This window comes from Panthera uncia, chromosome E3 (genome assembly GCF_023721935.1).
Source record: "Panthera uncia isolate 11264 chromosome E3, Puncia_PCG_1.0, whole genome shotgun sequence".
Taxonomy (NCBI): Eukaryota; Metazoa; Chordata; class Mammalia; order Carnivora; family Felidae; genus Panthera; species Panthera uncia.
Genome location: NC_064815.1, coordinates 18,766,670 through 18,789,938, shown reverse-complemented (window position 1 = coordinate 18,789,938; position 23,269 = coordinate 18,766,670). Strand labels below are relative to the sequence as shown.

The following is a 23,269-nucleotide window of genomic DNA, read 5'->3' as shown; positions in this document are numbered from 1 at the left end:
AAAGTGTGTGTACTCCTCTGCAGTCCTGAAAGGAGGCAGAAGTCCAGGGTCTTGCAAGGGAAGCAGTCTTAGGGAACTTTGCATCTGACCTGTCTTTGTACCAGTCCTACCAGCTGGGAGAGTGAAGCTAGACAGTTTCTTTCTTCTCTTGAGTCTGAACCTTGATGTTCATTTCCTTCTTCTTTCTTTCTAGGCTCTTGCTCTTGCAGAACTCCCAAGATCTCATAAAGAAATTTGTAGTCAAAACTTTATGCTGCATTTTTATTCAGTAAAGAAGCAGGAAGAGAAGAGTGTCATTTCCTAGGAATCCAGCACTGGAGAAACGTGAGTCTGATTTGTTTTTTGTTGCTGTTAATTTGTTTATCAGTGATCAGTTTCCTCTTCACCGGAATAAAATTGTGCACTGTAATGTATGTGGGGTACATAAAATCTCAGGTTCCCCAGAACAGCAGTTCCTTTTTTTTTTTTTTAATCATAAATGCATTGGCCAGAAACCCTACGCTTAGTTACTGGAGGACCTTTGACTCTTCACTGATCCAGAAGCTTCTCAGGCTCCATTGGTGCATTGTTGCAGTGCCCAGAGGACCTGAAACAGACTCACCCCTCTTACCAAAAGTGACATCCATTTAAGCCTAGTAAGTTTTGTTCTCTTGGATGTGCTTGACCTCCGTAACCTCTGTACCAACTTGTATTTGTTCTTACACAAGTGAAGGTAAGAGGTCAATCCTAACAAAAGAGTAAGTTGGTGAAGGTGATCTTGGGTGCCTCTCATGGGATACATAGATGAAGAAGTTCAAACAGAGTTTTTGTGGAGAGGTTTTTCCCTCTTATCCAAAATCAGAGCTCCTAAGGCTGGCCCTGAAGGAAAACATACTTTTGTACTTTTGGAGCTGGGGGTGAGAAGGGGTTGTCAGCAGAGGCTTCTTTACCATTGGCCCCATGTTTCCCCAAGATGGACCAGCTGGGGGTCAGGCGGACAGGAGACCTGTTCTGACCCGCAGAAGGGCAGTGGTTCATTGCTCAGGACTGGGCCTGGGAGCTGCCATGTCAAAGCACATACCCTTCTGCTAGGATTTCTTCCACCTCCAGCGCTGTTCCCCTCCCCACAAAGGCCAGATGTGAGGGATCCAGAGTTCATTCTCTAGCAATGATTTTTTTGTGTGTAAAATTCTAATGTACACAATTTACTTTGAAGCACCTTAACTTAGCAGATTTTTCCTCCCTCTAGCTATGAGAAATTTGAATAAGTGTGAATTGTGAGCCACTCCTGGTGGAGACCATGAAAAAACAGGCAGCCAGAAGTGAACAAGGAGGCAGGGCATTTTACAGTGCTGGCCATTTGTTCTAAGGTCTAAGTAGGGAGCCAAATCTGTGTAATCCTAGGGGTTGGAGGGCATATCCCCTGACATGAGCATTCTGTGGGGCAAAGTTAAGGTTATATAATCCAGCTGTGTCTTCTAGGGAGGGTGTGGAGAAAGAATCAGCCTTCCAAGTAAATTCAGTGTGACTTTTGTCTCAAACATCCTATTTTCTTTGTCTTTGGTACACAGTACAATCCAGGAAGCAGTTTTCGGCGCTTCTGAGTCGTAAGTCAGGACTAGTGTTCATCTGGGGATATGGAAATTAGTCCTTACTTTGTTTGAGGAAATGTGTGTTTCCTTTCATATCTGAGGCTGATGGTCTGGCTGAAGCTATTGCTATTATCAGTGGTCAAGAAGAGGCTCAAGTCACTGACTTTTCAAACACGAACAATAATGATTTGTCCGATCATCTCAGTGAGACTGGTAGCCTCTTGAACATGGTGCCCATTGTGTACTTCTCAGGTCATAGGCTTAGGCACAGGGTGGTAGTGTGGACTGGCTTTGGTCGTACAGGTTTTGAGCCTTCAGGAGCCAGTCAGTCATTCTCAGGAGTATTGCCTGTTCTTAGTGACATTGTACTGCCTCATGCACAGTCTTAAAAGGTTCTTTGGCCTGTCCCATTTATCTCCTTTTAGCTCTTCTTATGTTATTTGTCTGTTCCTCGCTTTCCCTCTATTTGCATGTGATTGGTTCTCTTATGCTCGGTGGGATTGCACTGCATTAACTACCACTCCTCTGCTGATAGACTTCTGTCTTCTAGGCTTGTATAATGAGCCTGCCTAGCCATGTGATATGAATTGCATCGATTCCCTCTGGACCAGAGCCAAATGAGTGGTTACTGAGCCACAGAGAGAGTGGGATATGAAGCTCCTTGATGTTCCCGGGTTGGTGGAAATTTGATGATTTACGAAACCTGTTTCTATCTACTGTCCTCCCAAAGAATGTGCAGACTTTCTTCTTTCACTGTTAATGAACCATTACCCATTGTGTTGTCCAGCTAGCAGAACTTTGGTCTGAATTCTTGATGAAAATCTCTGACATTTCCTGAATCCACATAGGTTCTTATCAAATGTTTAACCTTACTTAGTTCTGCTTAATTTCTCTGCTTCTCAATTTATCCACCTCTTATTTATTCACCACCTTTTATGTTGTTTCTGTGCATTTGAGATCCAAGTTTTAGTTTTTTTAGCCATCACTTGGGAGCTGTGTGACCTTGGGTAAAGCATTTAAGTATCTTACACCTCTAGTTGTTAATTTGTGAAATGGACACATTAATATCGTTCTTGCAGAAAGGCATGGGATCTGACCCAGATGATGGCTTTGAGGTTTCTTCCAGCTTCAGAATATACGATGTCCATTCTGTTCTATTGGTTAGAGTATAGTCATCATTGCTGGTTAAGGATTTTGATTTGATTTGATTTGATTTGATTTAATTTTTATAAAGATTTTATTTACTTTAAGAGAGTGAGAATGGGGGAGGGGCACAGGGAGAGGGAGAAAGAGAGAATCCCAAGCAGGCTCCGATGCGGGGCTCAAATTCATGAACTTGGAGATTATGACCTGAGCCAAAATCAAGAGCTGGACGCGGGGCACCTGGGTGGCTCAGTTGGTTAAGCGTCGGACTTTGGCTTAGGTCATGATCTTGCGGTTTGTGAGTTCGAGCCCCGCATTGGGCTCTGTGCTGACAACTCAGAGCCTGGAGCCTGCTTTGGATTCTGTGTCCCCCTCTTTCTCCACCCCATCCCTGCTTGTGCTTTGTCTCTGTCTCTCAATAATAAGAGACAAACGTTTAAAAAAATTATAAAAAAAAAAAAAGAGCTGGATGCTCAACTAACTGAGCTACCCAGGTGCCCCTAATTTAATTTTTTTAAGTTTATTTATTTATTTTGAGAGAGAGAGAGAGAGAGAGAGAGAGATTGAGCAAGCATGAGCAGGGGAGAAGCAGAGAGAGAAAAAGAAAGGAGAAAGAGAATCCCAAGCAAGCTCTGTGCAGAATATGACTTAGGGCTTGATCTCACGAACCGTGGATCATGATCTGAGCCAAAATCAAGAGTCAGACACATAACTGACAGAGCCACCCAGTCACCTCAAGGATTTTAATTTTAGGCTGATAGCACTCTAAGTTGGGATAGTTTTATTGAGGATAATAATCTACTCAATTCTTGCTGAGTACTCAATAACTTCCTAGATTCAACTCTATTTAATTCATGAAATATTTATTTTATACCTGGTGGGTCCTGGAAACAGAGATGAAAGATAATTCAGTCAAGGTCCTTACCCTGAAGGAACTCCCATCCTAGGAGAGAAATGGGAGTGACTAATTAATTAATTCTCTGAAGGAATAGGAAGGAGATAGTGTAGTATAGGGAAGGTTATTTAATCTGCATCTTGAATAATAAATAGGAATTTGCCCACTGGACATGAGGACTTAGGTGATTTCAGACAGAGGGATTGGCATTTGCAAAGGCATAGAGGTTTAAAAAACTGACATTTAAGGAACAAGACATCTTCTGTATACCTTGAGCATAAGTTGTGTGTATATGTTTGTGTGTGTATGTATTTCTTGGGAGAGAAAAGCAATGGGAGATAGATTGGTGAAATAGATAGGATCCAAATCATGAAGGGCATAAATTAATTGAATAAGAGAGACATTAGGTTAATTTATATGCTAATTATGGGGACTGGATTAGCAAGGGCATCATTAGGTCTGATTTGATTAAGTCTTAACTTGATTTGATTCTAGATTCCTCAGAAGCCAAACCTGGGTACAGTCAGGTACAGTAGTATACTTAAAATTAAAATGTAATAGCCATGTTAAAAAAAAGTCTTTACCTTTTAGAAATATACACTGAAATATTTTGGATGAAATGATATGATGTGCTTTGAGATAATGAGGGAAGGTGGAAGTGTTTGGGCGTGATATTATGATTTATAATAAGAAACATATTTGCTCTTGTCCTCATCTCTGGCTCCCAGCTCTTAATACCCTTGGAATTTCCTGTGATGAGAGTGATAAAGGTGTTTCTTCTTATGTTAGTGAGGTGACTTTTAGTCTGGTATTTCTTCCTGTGTTAATGAGGTGAATTTTGGACCTCACCTAAGGATGGGGCTATTTGCTATCAGAGCCAACCTTGGTGACTGGAGAGTTGGAACTTTGAGTCCCACCCTCCTGACCTCCAAGGAGGGGAGAAGGGCTGGTGATCTAGCTCAGTCATCAATGGCCAATGATTTAATCAGTCATGACTTCACAACAAATAAAAACCCAAAGGATGGAGTTCTGAAAGCTTCTGGGTTGGATTGGTGAACACATGGAGATGCAGGGAGAATGGGATGTTCAGAGAGGGCATGGAAGCTCTGTGCTTCTTCCCACAAACCCTGTCCTGTGCATCGCTTCCATCTGAGTTCTACCCTTTTGTAATACACTGGTGAGCTAGTGAATAAAATATTTCTCTGAGTTCTCTGAGCCACTGTAGCAAATTAATCAAACCCAAAGAGGGGATTGTTGGAACCTCCAGTGTGTAGCAGTTGGTCAGAAGCATGGGTGACAACCTGTACTTGGCATTGGGGTCTTAAGTGTGTGTGTGTGTGTGTGTGTGTGTGTGTGTGTGGTGGGGAAGGTTCAGTCTTATGGGACTGAACCTATGGGATTTGACGCTATCTGTGGGATAAAGTCAGAATAGAGTTGAATTATAGGAGACACCATGCTGGTGTCTAAGAATTGCTTCAATGTGTGGGAACGCACCCATGTTGGAATTGGGGTACAGAACCCTTGTTAGTGGGGTTGTTCATGAGGCATGATTTGCTATGATTGTTGAGGCAGGATGATGCATACATGGAATTCATGTATTCATTTTCTCTATTTTTGTATTTGTTTGACATTCTGCACAATAAAAAGTTAAATAGTTGCGGGTATGTAATTCACAATTATATCATTTCATTTATTTATTCAACCTTCAGAAATTAATTGAGCATCTACTCAAAAGAGGCCTAAATTGGGGTCTTAGAAAATTTTTGATCTTAGTATAAAGAGCTTGCAATCCAGGAGTGGAGGTGACAGGCACATAAGTAAGTCTAAGATAAGTAGGAATATTATGAATTTCATATATTGAAAACAGGTCTACATTAAGTACTGTGGAAATTCTGGAGAGAAATCTTTTCCAGCTCGGAGGAATCTGGGAAGACCCTATAGTGAAGATGGCATTGAGCTTTATTTCTTCACTTAATTCAACAAATATTATTAAGCCCTACTATAGGTACTGTAGGTACTGTTCTCAGTCCTAAGGATCCAGTAGTGAACAAAGCTGATAAAGAGCCTATTCTTATGAAATTTACATATTAATGAGGACAGATAGACAATACATAATAAACATAATAAATACATTTTTTAAAATTTATTTTGAGAGAGAGAAAGAGAGAGAGAAGTGGGGGAGGGGCAGAGAGCGGGGGGGGGGGGACAGAGGATATGAAGTAGGCTCTGTGCTGACAGCGAAGAGCCCCTTGTGAGGCTCAAACTCATGAACTGTGAGATCATGACCTGAGCTGAAGTCGGATGCTTAATCAACTGAGCCACCCAGATGCCTCATGAGTACATTTTATCATATGTTAGAAGATGATAGATGTTACAGAAAAAAGAAAACGTAAGGCATAGTGAGGGAGATTAGTAAGGTTGGGTTAAGGATAAGGAGATGAGGTTACAGTGATAAACAGGTGGTCAAGGGTTGGCACATGGAAGAAGGTGATATTTGGGCAAACGCTTTTTTTAAAAAATTTTTTTTTTAAATGTTTATTCATTTTTGAGAGAGAGAGAGAGAAAGAGAGTGCGAGCAGGGGAGTGGCAGAGAGAGAGTGGGACACAGAATCCAAAGAAGGCTCTAAGCTCTGAGCTGTCAGCACAGAGCCCGATGCAGGGCTTGAACCCATAACTGTGAGATCATGATCTGAGCCAAAGTTGGATGCCTAACTGACTGAGCCACCCAGGTGCCCCCACTCTTTTTTTTTTTTTTTAATGTTTATTTATTTTTGAAAGAGAGACGGACAGGGACAGAGTGCGAGCAGGGGAGGGACAGAGAGAGAGGGAGACACAGAATCCGAAGCAGGCTCCAGGCTCTGAGCTGTCAGCACAGAGCCCGATGCGGGGCTCGAACTCAGACTGTGAGATCATGACCTGAGCCAAAGTCAGACACTTAACCGACTGAGCCACCCAGGTGCCCCTGGGCAATCACTTTTTTTTAAAGAGTCATTATTTTTTACTCTTGATAAGGGACTTGGCCAAGTGAGTATCTGAGTGAAGAGCATTCCCACCAAGGGCACATCTGGAGCAAAGGCCCTGAGTGGGAAACCTGCCTCGTGTATTTCCAGAGCAGCAAGAGGACTGGTGTGGTTGGGGCAGAGTGAGCAAGGGGGAGGAGTAGGAAGTGAGGTCAGAGATGTAATGGGGGGGGAGGCAGCGGTGGTGGTAGTGGTGCCAGGATGGGGGGCCGACCTTATAGGTGATTGTAAGAACTTTGGCTTTTACTCTTAATAAAATGAGGAGCCACTGAAGGAATTTGAGCTAGAAGTAAGTGTGACATAATTTGGCTTATAGCTTACAATGATTACTTTGGCTGTTATGTTAAGAACAAAAAACTGGGACGGGAGACCTTTTAGGAGGCTATTGGTGCAGTCTTGGCAAGAAAAATTTGTAACTCAGGCTAGACCAATAGCAGTGGATAGGGTGAGAAGTGGTCAGATTTTGGTTAGGCTTTCAAGGTGAAACCAACATAATTTCTTGAATGATGGGATATGGGTTTTGAGAGAAAAAAAATGTCGAGGGTGACTGAAAAATGGAGTTGCCATCAGGGGAGAGAAGGAAGGTGCAAGAATAGCCGTTTTGGGGAGACAAGATCAGGAGTTCAGTTTTAGACATGTTTACCAGACACCTGAATGAGGTCAGGAAGGTGGTTGGAGTTTAGAGTTTGGGAGAGAGGCCTGGGGTCCAGGTGTATATTTGGAAGTTACTGTCATAGAGATGACATTTAAAGCCACAAGCCCGGATGAATTCATTGAGGGAGTGGGTGGGTTAGAGAAGACCAGGGGTGGACCATGGGTCGTTGCATCAGTAAGAGAACGGAAGAGAAGCAACCAGCAAAGGAGCCTAGTTCACAGGGGGGATGATATGTGAACCTGGGAAGTCAGTCCTCTGAGGTGAGGGATCTGCTTGAATAGGAGCAGGATGATGGTAGAAAAAGAGATTATAGATAATTAATAGCATACATGTTTAGTATTCATGTATTTTTAAGTTTCCTGTTTAATGGAAACTTCATTCACATCGAGGCTGGTGTTAGTTTAGTTTAATACTCTACTGTCTTACTGGATTCATTAATTTGCCTTCTCTTTCCCCTTCTTACTGGGTCTCCAGTGAAACTCCTGTTTCCTATTTGGTGCACTAGTTTGTAAGGGTTCCAAACGGGCTGGCTCTAGTTTGCCAGCCCTTGGCTGAAAAGATTTTTTCCCCCGCAGGTCACCTTTGACCTGGATCGTTCTTACAGATGCATTGGGTTAGAAATCAGTTATGAAGTAGGTTGGCCAGTTCCTTTGAGTCTGTTTTTAGCCGGCATCTATTCTAAATATAGGTTATTTGCATCATCTGTGTGGCCTAGTACATGACATATTTGATGGGAGATTGGTCTAGGTGACCTCTAGGATCCCCTTCACCCTCAAGATCCCAGTCCAGTGATTTTCTTAAAAAGTAAAAAACCCGCAAAATTCCTTTTGAAACTCTGTCCCCCATAGATTCTGCAGCACAGTGGTCCTCGGGGCTCTTCCTGTGAGTGAGTCTTGATCTCTTTTCATTTTCCTTCCCAGGCTCCTGATCTAACCTTTTCTGTTCCTTGTGGGCTCTGTCCTCAGCCCTGTTCTTTTCTCCTGCTCTCCACTCTCTGGTGACTTTCACCAGGCCATGCCCTCACTTCCCACCTCTACTCTGGTGACTAACCGATGTGTAGTTTAGCTCTGACCTCTCTGTGGAGGCAAAGGCCTTTCAAGGTTTTCCATTACCTAGATGTTAAAATCCAAACTCCTTAGCCTGGCTCAGGGCCCCCCTTTGTGCACCACCTGGTAGCTGGACTCCATTGGGAGGCTTCCAGTATGTTATCCATCATCTTTTTTCTTTTTTTTTTTTGAGAGCGAGCTCATGCACGCGAACAGGGCAGAGGGGCAGAGAGAGAGAATCCCAAGCTGAGTGTGAAGCCTAATGCGGGACTTTATCCCACAACCTTGGGATCATGACCTGAGCTAAAATCAAGTGTCAACCAACACTCAACCGACTGAGCCACCCAGGCACCCCTATCCATCATTCTTTCTCCTTGCCTTTGCCCCTACTCTTCTCTCTACCATCATTACTTCCTCTTCTTGCCTCTATCTCCCTGCCCCCCATGCCCAGCACACACCAAGCTGATACCCTGCCCTTTGAGAACCTACTCAGGCCACTTACTCTTCATGATTCAGCTCCAATGACTATGTCCCTTGGAATCCATATAACATAGGCAAGGTTAAAAGCATTTTCTCTGTGTGCCCACAGTATCTTATGCACATTTCCACTTTAGCACTTGGCCTTATTGCTATAATTATTAGGGCAAAAAGAGTTGAATATGGTTGAACGTCAAATATATTTGTAAGTTGGTATTTCACTAGACTGAGTTCCTGGGAGAAGAGTTTGGTCCCGCTCATTGAGACCTGACCTTTAGAAGGTGCTTATTTTGTACTAAACAACAAATAAGTCTGTGTGAGTCCATGTTTATGAGAGATACACGGACTTTGATATGAATCAAAGTATATTGGCATAAATGGGCAAAATTGGATCTTTTTTATGATTATAAGCCTTTAAGTATATTTATTCTTTTTCTCTTGTAGGAGAACAATTCTTCCAAGGATGGTCTCCCATTCAGAGTTGAGGAAACTTTTCTGTTCAGCTGATGCAGTATGCTTTGATGTTGATAGCACAGTCATCAGAGAAGAAGGAATTGATGAGCTAGCCAAATTCTGTGGAGTTGAGGATGCTGTGTCAGAAATGTAGGAACAGTATTTATTCACTTTATGAGATGATAAAAAATTGCAAAAGAGAGTGACGTTTCAACAACATGTAGGACCAGAGCCACATTTCTCTGATTTTTAGTCCCTGGCTATAAATCATGGGCAGTAAGCTGCTTCTTCCATCATTTACAACTGAATTCACTAGTGTACATTATCCAGTCATCCATTTATACAAATATTTATGGAAAAAGGAAAGTTGCCCCTGACAAATAAATATGGGTGACATGCTCTTAGCTCGGTCAGAGGAACGATGACCATAACTCACCAAAGAAGATGACGGGGTGGGGGATCACCATGTGTCCAGTGCTTTGTGTCATGGTTGAAAGTGTGGCCTCCGTGGTTTGCTAGAAAGCTAGTTTTGGTTCAGAGTCTCTCAGTTTATGCCTGCAGTATTATTGCTGCCTACAGTCACCAGGTCACGGACCATTTCATGTTCAGCTGCATTTGATGTGAGACGTGGCTGCAAAATCTTAGTATGATTCTCAAGCAAACCTCCCATATGTTTATTCCCAGGCCTCGCTCTCACGGATCGTAGCATGCGTGTTGTATGGTGGAGCTCTAGGTAGCACCTTCCTCCTGGGTGGACTTTGGAGGAGCTGGGGAGGTTGGGCATGTAAACTCTGGGGACATCTGACTCGGCTGGCCTGACTGTTGGGTCTTCCTTCTAGGACACGGCGAGCCATGGGTGGGGCAGTGCCTTTCAAGGCTGCCCTCACAGAGCGCTTAGCGCTGATCCAGCCCTCCAGGGAACAGGTACAAAGGCTCATAGCAGAGCACCCCCCCCACCTGACTCCTGGCATAAGGTAAGAGGAGCCCCGGTCTGGGTTCTGTCAGCACCTGTGTTTGGGGGCATTTCCTCTTGAGAGTCTCTCACCATTGCTCTAGTGCTCCCTTCTGTCTCGTTCTTTCAGCCTGTGGTCTTGTCTGGCTGGTTGGCTCTGCCCACGTCTGCCCACGTCTGCCCTTCCTTGCTCCCCAGGGAGAGCCTAAGCTTCCTCTTCATTTTGCGTTTCTAGGTTCATGGGCTGAGGAGACTTGTGGGATGGTTTCCTAAGCAGTCCAGCCCTACCTATTAATTTCTAAGTGCATTCAGAAAAACATTCATAAAACATTATAATTCACCAGGCAATATACCTTATGTGATGTATTTGGGCAGATGCATTTGGGAGAAAAATATGTTTTTTAGTTTTCTCCTCATGTTTCATGTTTTTTCTTTTATATAATCAGGGTCTGGTATATTTTATTTCTTTTTTGCAGGGAGCTGGTAAGTCGCCTGCAAGAGCGAAATGTTCAGGTTTTCCTAATATCTGGTGGCTTTAGGAGCATTGTGGAGCATGTTGCTTCCAAGCTCAATATCCCATCAACCAACGTATTTGCCAATAGGCTGAAATTCTACTTCAATGGTAAGACTTTAATGGTGTCATTTCCCTTTCTCATCAGTTTTAGTATCCAGTATCTTTTTTTTTTTTTTTAAGGGTTTTTTGTTTGTTTAATACATCTGAAAAGAACGCACTTACAAAGAATTGAGACATGTGAAAGCATTGGTTCAACACTAATGAATCTACAAGAATTAGGATTTGGGGAAGGCGGAGAAGATTACCTAAACATTTTTAAAAATTGGGAACTGCAACCCAAATAAGCAGATAAAATCCCCATTAACACTTATGAAGAGTCTTCATAAGACTCCATGATTTTTTTTACTAAACTAGAGAGCCTTAACTAGCTACTCTAGGGTTCCTCGTATGCAAAACAGAAATAAGGGGATTCCCCTGACTGGTCCCCGCGTTGTTAAATGTCCTCCCCACCACCACCCGCACCCCCAGCTTCTTCATGAAGCAGGTCTGTCTCCATCCTCCAACTTGAAAGAGGATGTGCATCATTCCACAGACATCTGTCTTCTAGCACCACCCCTCACACTTCCTCCATCTATCAGGTCTCCGGCTGTGTTCTAGGAACACCGTATCATACGCTGTTAAGCTGGACATCTACGATAAGCATGTAAGACAATGACTGACAGGGGAAAAAACGTTTTTTAATTACGTACTCAATCCATTTGGTGTATTTCAAAAGGTGCAATACTTTTCTTCATTTATCAGTAAACGAAGTTAGAAATTAACTTCAAAAAAAAAAATCAGCAAATGACAAACAAATTTCCTTGAAAGTCACAGTCACATATAGAGTGCATCCTAGAAAAGAGGGGCAAGACAGGTTCCACCCGCTTTCATGAGTTTCATCAAGTACTAGACCTACTCAAGGGTGGAGAGAAAGGCAACTTTCAAAAAGGAGTGTGTTATTAAATGAGGCATTTACTATACTCCTTCCTAAGAGCACCAGGTGGGGGACAAGTGTTCTAAACTAGATCTAGGAAGTGGAATGTGGAGTCAGTCCATCCTCCTCCCTTAAGGGCTGTCCAATGGTTACTGGATTTAAAAAACATGACTAAATAAAAACAAACCCCACACACACCCCCCCCAAAAAAAAAAGAAAAAAACAAAAACAAAAAGAACAAAAACAAAACCCCTAAATGTCCCGGATTATTCTCCAGAGTGGATGGAGCCCCGGGAGCAGCTTCAACAGCCCAAATTAGTCTGTTACAGAGTCATCACAAGCATGCCTTGCTTTTAAACAAACAAACAAACAAAAAAATTTTTTTTTTGAAACGACAGAACAAAAACTAGTACTAACCGCTTTTCTGACAATACACAATTACTCAAATTAACTAGTACTGAGAGGGGGAAGGGGACCATACCTATGGGCCTTGTCTCACACGAGTGCATGTGGGTAGGTGCAGGGCATTTGTCATTATTGCAAAAACGAATTTTAATTTTTAATCTTTAGTTTGATTTAACATTGCTTTTAGTACGATGCTGACACCAGCTGTGCGGAAAGGGCTCTGGAGATGTTCATAGCAGCACACATCTGTGGGTCTTCTTCGGTTCTGGAGGCTCCAGGGCAGCCAGTATTGCTTCGTCAAATACATTCTTTAGGCCTTGCTGTGTGAGTGCAGAACACTCCACATACTTGAGCGCCTTCAGGTCACGGGCCAGCTTTTCAGCAGTCTCTGGAGTGATAGGCTTCTGTTTGTTCTTGGCAAGTTTCTCAATCGTAGAGGGGTCATCTCGGAGATCAATTTGGGTCCCAACAAGCAAGAAAGGAGTCTTTGGACAGTGGTGAGTTATCTCAGGCACCCACTTCTCCTTCACATTTTCAAATGAGGATGGAGAGACCACTGAAAAACAGACTAGAAATACATCTGTTTGTGGATAACTCAGCGGTCGTAATCTGTCATAATCCTCTTGCCCTGCAGTATCAAAAAGTCCAAGAGTATATGGCTCTCCACCAATCATAACTGTGACTGCATAGTTGTCAAAAACAGTCGGTACATACTCCGATGGAAATTTATTTGTTGTGTAGGATATCAGGAGACAAGTTTTACCAACGGCACCATCGCCCACAACAACACACTTAATTGTCTGCATTGCTGAAACAGTTTTGTATCCGCTTTAAATATTTCAAATTCAATGGTGACCTCAGCTTCTCCGCCGGGGCCTAGTATCCAGTATCTTATGTAGTGTCTGTTGGGATGCAACTTAAGCAAGGTGGCATCAGAGTTAAATACTGAGGCAAAGGATACTCTTGACTGAGGTCTTTTGCTCCGTGCAAAACAGACTTGGGCCATCATCTCTCCTAGCTTTAGTGTCCATATAATCATCTATCTGTATATAAATGTCCATATCTGTATATATGTCCATCTATCTGTATATATAAGTGTCCATATAATCATCTATCTGTATATAAATGTCTGCACATTGATACCCACATGACTTATTCTGTCTCGCATTATATTTCAGTTTTATGAGAGCTCTCATGTATTCAAATCAATCACAGGCTAAGGAAGGAGAGTTTGCTAGTGAGTCACTGCACTGTCGCTGCCTTGATGGGAAGGGGCAGAGAGGGAGGGAGAGGCAGAGAGAACTCTAAGCAGGCTCCAACGTGGGGCTCGATCTCAGAACCCTGAGATCATGACCTGGGACAAAATCAAGAGTTAGACGCTTAACTGACTAAGCCACCGAGGCGCCCCTCTGTCGCTCCTTTGAAAGTGCCTCCTGGCCCTTCTGTGTACCATCACAGCTGCAGCTGTAGTTTTCCATCATTGCATAATGTCTCTAGTTATGTCAAGGACTGGCTGACATCCTTAAAACCAAATAATATTAATTTAAAAATTTTAGATGTGTTAATAAAACATTTTGGATGGGTCTGAAGAGAGAGTGAGTGTGCTAATTACTGTAAGAAATAAAATTGATCAGATATAAGTTGGAATTGCCTCTTAGATGAAATTATATATTAACTTTTAAAAATTTTAATATATTATCATTTCATGATGTTCTGCCATGTCAGCAAGGTTTGAGAATTACAACTATGAAAGCTTAGAGGATAAAACTGATTTACCCCAAGGCATTAATGATTTAAAGGAGTTACCTCAACAAGAAGTATTTGCAAGTGAGAAGCAAAGTTGTTTATGTGGGGCTGTGGTGTAGAAATCCAGGCCGGGTCACTTCACTGAGGGCCATTTTTAGCTTTCTCAGTGACATTTAAGTGAGGGTATCATCTATGCAAAAAGCTGGCCCTACTGATAGAATTCTGTGGATCATTAACACTGTTGTAACTGCTCTTTTAAGGTGAATATGCAGGTTTTGATGAGATGCAGCCAACAGCCGAATCTGGTGGGAAAGGAAAAGTTATTAAACTTTTAAAGGAAAAATTTCATTTTAAGAAAATTATCATGATTGGAGACGGAGCCACAGACATGGAAGCCTGTCCTCCTGCTGTAGGTATTAAGTGTACTAGTTTTCTCTGGTTGTGGTTCTGTTTTAAACAGCTGATTTAGAACTTGGTATGATTGCTTAGGTGAGATAAGAGAGAAGAACATCCAGGTGTCACTGTAAAACAACCAAAACAATTAAGACACCTTCAGTCTCAATATGTCAACTGACTTTTTGCAAACCTGAAAAAAAACCATCTAGAACTTTACCACCCTGTTCCTGTGGTATGGCTGCCACCTCTTAGCCCCAGTGTGTGCTCAAGGTTTGGCTTCGATTCCCCAAATAATACCACAAATAATAATTCAGATCTTATAACTGTAATCAAAATTTTACTGTCTTTTTATATTTGACGAACTATTTCCTCATATAGTATCTTCTCCTTTTTTTTTTTTTTTTAATTTTTTTAATGTTTATTTATTTTTGAGACAGAGAGAGACAGAGCATGAACAGGGGAGGGTCAGAGAGAGAGGGAGACACAGAATCGGAAGCAGGCTCCAGGCTCCAAGCTGTCAGCACAGAGCCCGACACGGGGCTCGAACTCACGGACCGTGAGATCATGACCTGAGCCGAAGTTGGACGCTTAACCAACTGAGCCACCCAGGCGCCCCAAGTATCTTCTCCTTTTTACTGAGTAGGGAACTGAGGCTGGTGGAGGTTTGATAACGTGCCTGTATTAAAGCATTTTATTCTTCTGAATGAATGCTGTTTTCTGAGACTAGGAAACATGCTATACAGCAATGTGTCACTTTCATGCAGGACTTTGCCCTTATCAGCTCATACTAAATTAAGAAAACCTGAACCAAAAATGTAGTGGTGAGCTTTTTACTACCTAGTTTCCTGAGATCTAAAAATAGTTGTCTTTGTAAATGATTAACCCAAAGTGGTTAAAGAATCTTTGGATCCTTTTAACTTACTTGAGTCAATTCAAGATAAGAAGATGTCTTCAGATGATTTACAATCAAGGCTGCGGTTGACTAAGTCACGAATGCTGGACTAGTCCAATGAGGAGTATGTAGAAGTCACATATGCCCAGTTCTATCAGGGAGCTCCCCCTCCTGATGTCAAGAGGTGACAAAATTATAATTCCAGAGGACCCTTCCAGTCATTGGAAGATGACACGGCCTGACCGAGCCAAGGGAAAGTGTGTGCTGGCACACGTGGTCAGAGGAATGTGTGATTTGAAGGAAGGGCAACAGCCACCATGTGCAGGCCTGGAAGGACCCAAGGGAGAAGTGACCAGGTGGGGGGGCAGGAGGCAGGGAGGCAGCAGAGCAGAGTGAGGATGTTCTAGGCACAGACCTGGGCTGGTCAGTGCACAAGAACTGGCAAGAATGGGCTTTCTCTTCAGCAACCGCTGAAGACTTTATGCGTCAGGCACTTTGGTGTCCCTGTGAGGTCATGGGAAGCCCTGGAAGGCTGCTGGACAGAGAGGGAATGAGTTGGTGTGTTAGGACCCCGAGCGGGTGCTGGCATGCAGAAAGGAGGCTCAGTTAGGAGGCTACACTTAACTGGAAGGTAAGAATCTCATTATGTTTCCCTCCTTATGTGGTATGAGAACAAAAATGAAGAGAAAGGCAAGTAAAAGAATTTTCAACTTCCAAATTGTGTATGTAGTGTCTATATCCTGGCGGAAAAAGAGAAAATACTATGTTTTTAAATTTGTATTTATTTGAGAGAGACAAAGTGAGTGGGAAGGGAAAGACAGAGAGAGAGAGAGAGAATCCCAAGCAGGCTCCACGCTGCCAGCACAGAGCCTGATGCGCGGCTGGAACCCACGAAACTGTGAGATCGTGATCTGAGCTGAAACCAAGAGTCTGGTGCTTAACTGATTGAGCCACCCAGGTGCCCTGAGAAAATACTATTTTAAAAATGACTACAAGAAGGTGTCACTTGGTAGAAATTAAGGAAACAACATAACCTTCAATAATTTTAACGATGGAGAGTGGAGTGCTGGCAGCAGATCCTGGGACTGTCATCTGCTTCATCCCAGAATAACACCCTCCCTGGGAGGGAGGTCTGTCAGGTTCACGCAGGGCACCTGTCAGGAGGCGCCTGCTCTGGTCCTGATTCTAGGCCAGTGGGATCTCCACTGCACTACAGGCTTCTCTTTATTCTTCCCTCTTTGAGATTGCCTGGCCTAGTTGTGAATGCATCTGGTTTAGAACTCAGATGGGATTTTACCTTTGTAAGCAATTGCATTGGTTTTTAGAGGGCTTCAGTTCTCCTGGAAGCCTGCAGTGTCCCCTGGCCTGATTGGACTGACAGCGGTGTTGCACTGACTCATTCAAGGACGCTCCCAGGGAGCTGGGGAGGCACCCCCTTGAGGCTAGGCTTAACCTCTCTTTGCAGAACAGTTCATTCTTTTCAAACACTTACTGCCCTAGGGTGCCGCTATATCTTTATTTTTTTAACTCTCCTTTTTTCCCCTTTCTTAGGATGTTTTCATTGGATTTGGAGGAAATGTGATCAGACAACAAGTAAAAGACAACGCTGAATGGTACATCACTGATTTTGTAGAGCTTTTAGGAGAACTTGAAGAATAATGTCAATTTTTATACAGTTTGTAACAACTTCGGTTAATTTTTAAAAGTTATACAGTTTGATACCGTTTGCCTAAAATTGCCTATTACAACTTAATGTATAGATTTGGTACTCATTATCTGTACTTCAAGTAAACTATGGAAAACTGCTTTTTTTAACTGCAGTCCTAGTGTTATTATGACCATTAATTACCTGGATAGTTTTATAATCTTAATTCTTTATGTATTTTCCTATCTGTATTTTATTTGAAGCCTTTTAAAGGTGGATAGTAAATTTAAACACCGTCACTGTTGGAAATATGGGTTAGGCAGCTTTAGGTGACTATTGGTTTTCCCTGTGGTAGGTAAATAAAAGTTATCCATGTATCAGAACAGATTTGTGGCATTGTCCATTCTGCCTGTGATGTATTTCAGTATCTAATATTTCAAGCACCTTTACGTTTTTGGGTAGAAACAACAGCCAGGCAAGGAACCAAGGGGCTGGAGACCCCGTTGATCACAGGGCGTAGTGCTTGTCACCACTCAGCCCCCACCAGCCCTCCCACTGGGCAGAGGGCTGGATGCGCTTTTATTAGCTCTTGGAATTTGTCAAACAGGGAATGTTACAGAGGCTTAAAAGAAAATAGAGCCTTGGAGCGCCTGGGTGGCTCAGTTGGTTAAGCTTCCGACTTCCTCCGACTCACGTCATGATCTCATGGTTTGTGAGTTCAAGCCCCACATCGGGCTCTGTGCTGACAGCTCGGAGCCTGGAGCCTGCTTTGGATTCTGTGTCTCATTCTCTCTCTTCCCCTCCCGCACTTGTGCTCTCTCTCTCTCTCTCTGTCTCTCAAAAGCAAATAAATGTAAAAAATAAAATTAAAAAAAAAAATGGAGACTTGGAGCGCCTGGGTGGCTCAGTTGGTTAAGCCTCTGACACTTGTTTTTGGCTCAGGACATGATCTCACAGTTGTGGGATCGAGCTCTCCTTTGGGCTCTGTGCCTGGCGTGGAGCCTGCTGAAGATTCTCTCTCCTCTGCCCCTCTCCTGCTCACTTGTGTGTGTGCTCTCTCTCTCTGTCTCAAAAAAAAAAAAAAAAAAAAAAAAAAAGCCTTAAACAAAAGTAGTGACCTTAAAAAATGGATATTTGATAATCGCATGAAATAAAAGAAGTAATTACACATTTTACTCATTCCGAATGAAGATCAGAGTTTTGCCTTAAATAAATTAAGAAATGCCTCCTAATAGCCTATATGCACCATTTCTTTCTTAACAGATGACTCGGAAAGACGTGAAAGCCAGGTTTGCATTTATTCTGGGCAGTACCAAGAAAGAGACATTTCAGAACATGCTTTGAAATTATGTGGTTATTGGGGAACCTGGGTGGCTCAGTTGGTTACGCATCTGACTCTGGATTTTGGCTCAGGTCGTGATCTCACGGTTCATGGGATCAAGCCCAGCATCGGGTTCTGTGCTGATGGTGTGGAGCCTGCTTGGGATTCTCTCACCCTCTCTCTCTCTGCCTCTCCCCACCCATCAAAATAAATAAACATTAAAAACAATAGTATGTGGTTATATACCCTCCCTGGTTGAAAATTGGGAGAGGATAAAGAGGTTTAGGAAGTAGGAAGAAGATAATGAAGTAGAAAAGGCCAGAATGGTTTAATATAGGAAATTATATGAGAAAAAATTTATATCTCAAAACAATAATTTAAATTTATCTGGCCAAATAATCAGATATTATTTAGCCAAATAGTCAAGTCAGATGAATCGAATTTCCTTCCAGATCCAAGTTGCCCCGGGAGAGACGTGAAGTAGGTTGGGCAACATTTACATGAGACTCCAGACAACGAGGCGGTTGTTCGGTCGAGGTTGCTGGCTGGCAGCTCTCCTGGAAGCCGTTTTGTGGGACTTGCACTTGCACTGAGCTCCGGGCAGGACTGGGCGTGCCAGGGCTGGCGTGCCAGGGCTGCCGGTGCTGCAAACTGCCGCCAGCAGTGTGCGTGAGCTGCAGAGCCGTCCTCGGGGAGGTGGAGGACTGAAGCCCCTGCTGCTTCTACCTGCCAGGCTGCCAGAGCCCGCCTTCTACAGGGCGGTGTCCTGAACAGGATGTGCACACTGGATTTGGCTCAGGGGAGTCTGCTGGGCTGAGAAGTCTACCCACATAGAACCTTTTAGACCAATTGCACAAGCCCCCGGGCCCCCAGGCTGCCCAGCTCTCAGCAAGCTGCACAGAAGCAGCACACACAATCCCTTCTTTGTTGTGTTGGGGTGAGCCTGAAATGATGCAAGAACTGCCCTAACCTCTTCCTTGCTTTTTGAATTCTGGATTTGCTGGAAACAGCCACAGAGTGGCTCTCCCAGGAGCTATGTACGTGGTTGTGGTAGGACAGGAGTCAGTAAGTGTTGGCAGTGCGATGTGGCTTTCTATCCTTGTGATGCCATTTTTCATTCTGATGGTGCACACTGCTTATGTAAACAAAAATAGTTAAGAACTGGGGTCATGAAGTTAAGAACTGAAATTTTTCATGGTATTAAATTGAAACAGAAGTCCCTCAAAGCTTTTATACGCCTAAAAAAGGAGATAACCCAAGGCCTTTATCTCCTATCCCACCCCCTTCTCTGGTTTGCCGCTATGATTCTTCTCTCTTCTGGAGACAAGTGTTTCTTCCTGTCCAGCCGGCTGCCATTCCCAAGAGTTGGGGAGGGCATTCTAGGCTTGGGGCTGGAAGATTCTGGAGATTCAGACCTGGGGTAGGAAGCTTCCGGAGAGTCAGGTGGTCCGCCTCAGCAAATGTTGGCACAAGCATGATGGCTTTTGCCTCTGTGACCCTCAGAATTGTTATGATTGGATGCAGGAAATGTCGGGAGTGATCTGACCACACGTCACACTGCTCATTTTCACATTTCCAAGGTGTTTGCACGTTTCCTCTTGTGATTCTCACATCCCTGAGGTCAGCAGTATAGATATCGCTGTCCTCTTTTTAACAGGGGACAGCAAGCTCACAAGAGTTGATGACTGCTACAGGGTCACATTCAGAGCTGGAGCTCAGGCCAGTGATTTCCTCAGCGTTCTTTATATTATGCATTGCTAGAGAGTTAACAATTGGACGCCTGGGTGGCTCAGTTAAGCGTCCGACCTCGGCTCAGGTCGTGATCTCGAGGTTCGTGAGTTTGAGTTCCACATTGGGCTGTCTGCTCTCAGCACGGAGCTTGCTTTGGATCCTCTGTCTCCCTCTCTCTGCCCCTTCCCCGCTCATGTGAGCTCTCTCTCTCACAAAAATAAACATTTAAGAGAGTTAACAACTTACTGGGGCCAGAACAATATACTGTAAGCTAATACTTAACACTCTGATCACAAATGTTAATGTATATTAATACAGAAGATGAAATTTTATTCCCTAGAATGTAAGATGTGTTTTACAAAATGTTCAAGTGGTTTCATTTTAAATGGTCACTGAACTCTGCAAAAAGTACTAGTTTTAGTACTAATTCATAGAGGACTGTTCAGTACTTTGCTGATCAGTTTCCAACTCTGAACATATTTCTATATATGTTTATTATTTTCCTTTTGAATTGTTCTACTGAGTTTACCTAGGCATATCATCCTAACTCCCAGGATTCCTAACACTTGCATCAAAAATAGTATGAATTAAGACACTGCCCTGCTTTGAGAGCCCCACATATGTATATATTTTTGCCCCATGAATTTTTTTAATGTTTATTTTTGAGAGAGAGAGGGAGAAGGTGAATGTGGGGGAAGGATAGAGAGAGAGGGAGGCAGAGAATCCAAAGCAAGCTCTGAGCTGTCAGTGCAGAACATGATGCAGGGCTTGAACTCCCAAACCACAAGATCATGACCTGAGCCAAAGTTGACGCTCAACCAACGGAGCCACTGAAGCACCCTGCCCCGTGTGTTTTCTAATTGAAACTGACAGTCTCCATACTTTCTCTTTTCCTACCTTCCCTTTCTCCCTCTCCCCATTTACTTCCCCCTTTGCTTCCTTCTATCCATTCATCATGTTATTGAACATCTATGTTCCAGCCAGAAACTGAAGGCATACGTTTAATAATTATTCAAGACTGAAGAAAAGGCTCCTTCACAGGCAGCCGTGAGAATAAGGGGAAAAGAAACAGGTTCTCTCAAGTGCTGGTTTGGAGGAGAGCAAAGTGTGGGTCTGAGAAGGCTTTTAAAAAGGATGATGGGGTGCCTGGGTGACTCGGTTGAGCATCCCAACTCTTAATTTCAGCTCAGGTCACGATCCCAGTGGGATTGAGCCCTGCCTCAGGCTCTGCACTGAGTGTGGAGTCTGCTTGGGATTCTCTCTCCCTCTCTCTGCCCCTTTCCCCCGCTTGTGCTCTCTAAAAAATAAAAATAAATAAATTTTAAAAAGGAGTATGGATGATATCACATGAATGGTAATTAAAAATGAGTTGGCATGGGGGCTCCTGGGTGGCTCAGTCAGTTAAGTGTCTGACTTCGGCTCAGGTCACGATCTCACAGTTCGTGAGTTCAAGCCCCACGTCGGGCTCTGTGCTGACAGCTCAGAACCTGGAGCCTGCTTTGGATTTTGTGTTTCACTCTCTCTGCCCACCCCTCCCCCCACTCATGCTCTCTCTGTCTCTCTCAAATATAAACATTTAAAAAAAGTGAGTTGGCATGTGCAAGTAATATTCACCAGACCTACACACAACATATGGAAAATGAATTTGTAAATTTCAAATATTCCCAATGAAAATTCATAGACAAAATAATACAATTCGTTCTTCTATGGACGTTTAATAAAAGGACTTGACAAATTGGGCTAGAATTGCTAAACTGATTATTTGATAGATTAATATAATGGTAGAAGATTCCTGTACATCACCAAGTGACCAGATCTCATCTAACCTGGCCTCATAGCAGCATGTGACACAGGTGATCTCATTCTTGATAGACTTAGTTCATTTAGCTTTCATGACATGCCACTTTCTTGAGTTTCTTCCTGTTTCCCTGAGAGAGTTTTTCACTCTCTCTTCCTGGTTCCTCCTTACCCTGGCCCTCTTCTTCATCTACATTCACTCCCCATAAGAATTTATTTATTTATTTTTCGGGCAATAAAGTCCTCTTTATTTATTTAGTATAATCTATTGTCAAATTGGTTAACACACAGTGTGTACAGTGTGCTCTTGGTCTTGGGGATAGATTCCTGTGGTTCATCGCTTACATACAGCACCGAGAGTTCATCCCAGCAAGGGCTCTCCTCAATGCCCATCACCCATTCTCCCCTCTCCACCCCCCCATCAACCCTCAGTTTGTTCTCTGTATTTAAGAGTCTCAGTTCACAAATGCGTATCTCCAGGCGAGGCAGCGCTCCTGAACTGCAGATTCAAATACACACATACCTGTCTGATATCTCCACCTGAATATCTGCAGAGACATCTCAAACTCAATATAAGCAAAATGATTCCTGATCTTCACTTCCCCAGATCTCTTGCACCTACTTCACCTACAGCCTTCCCCATCCTTTCAGTTGGGGAGGCCAAAAACTTGAGTCACTTTTGGTTTTTCTCTTTCATTCACACTCCACGGTCGGTCGTTCAGGAAATCATTCTGTCTCTGCCATCAAGATACATTCAGAATCTCACCATTCTCCCTACCTCCACTGCTACTCCTAGTTCAAGCCGCCATTTAAAATGTAAGTCAGATCGGGGCACCTGGGTGGCTTGGTTGGGCGTCCGACATCAGCTCAGGTCATGGTGTCACAGTTTGTGAGTTTGAGCCCCACATCGGGCTCTGTGCTGACAGCTCAGAGGCTGGAGCCTGCTTCAGATTCTGTCTCCCTCTCTCTCTCCCTCTCCCCTGCTCTGCCTCTGTCTCTTAAAAATAAATGTTAAAAATAAAAAATAGAAAATGTAAGTCAGATCATTCCCCTCCTCTGCTCAAAACCTTTGAGTGGATCCCACCTCAGAGTAAAAGCCAAGGTCCTTTCAGTGGCCCCTAACACCCTGCTGATCCAGCCCCGCGACCTCTGACTTCTCCCACCAGGCAGTCCCTCTCCTCTGTTCCAGCCAGTGTCTGTGCTGCTCTAGTGCATGCCAGGCATGACCCTCCCTGAGGGTCTCTGCTGTAGCCATTTCCTCAGCGTGGTGGGATCCCCTTCCAAACACTGGCTAATTTCATCACCTCTTTTTGCTTAAACTCAGCTTTTCAGCAAGGCCAACTCTGACCAGACAGATTTAATACTGCATATTGCCCCTCCCAGCCCACCCTCAGAGTCCTATCTCCATTACCCCGTTCTACCTTCCCCTCCTATAGCATTTATCAACTCCTACCATATCATGTAAGCTACGGTATTTTATGTTTTGATTGCCAGACTCCTTTCACTGGACTGGAAGCTTCACAAGGGCAGGGGTCACGTTTTGTTCATATTATTTTAGGTGTCTGGTGCTTGGCACATAACAGAAACTCACTATTTGTTGACGTGACTAAAGACTATAGCCTAGTGTGAGGCAGGCT

The 23,269-nt window shown here is 43.4% G+C and overlaps 2 protein-coding genes across 3 annotated transcripts; one reads left to right on the top strand and one right to left on the bottom strand.

Annotated features, from left to right (window-relative positions):
* Nucleotides 1-235: 235 nt before the first annotated feature.
* Nucleotides 236-17,166, top strand: PSPH (phosphoserine phosphatase). 2 transcript variants are annotated; one of them, XM_049638737.1, is made up of 6 exons: nt 236-324; nt 9,252-9,410; nt 10,100-10,234; nt 10,689-10,834; nt 14,111-14,259; nt 16,690-17,166. In XM_049638737.1, exons 2-6 carry the CDS (start codon nt 9,271-9,273, stop codon nt 16,795-16,797), a joined length of 678 nt encoding a protein of 225 aa, XP_049494694.1. In that variant the 5' UTR covers nt 236-324; nt 9,252-9,270; the 3' UTR covers nt 16,798-17,166. The 2 variants fall into 2 exon arrangements, with proteins under 2 accessions (XP_049494694.1, XP_049494695.1); XM_049638738.1 differs by having other exon boundaries at nt 14,111-14,263; nt 16,690-16,775.
* LOC125928145 (cell division control protein 42 homolog) lies at nt 11,942-12,975 on the bottom strand. The gene has a single exon (XM_049638739.1). The coding sequence runs from the start codon at nt 12,908-12,910 to the stop codon at nt 12,335-12,337; it is 576 nt and encodes a 191-aa protein (XP_049494696.1). The 5' UTR covers nt 12,911-12,975; the 3' UTR covers nt 11,942-12,334.
* Nucleotides 17,167-23,269: the final 6,103 nt, after the last annotated feature.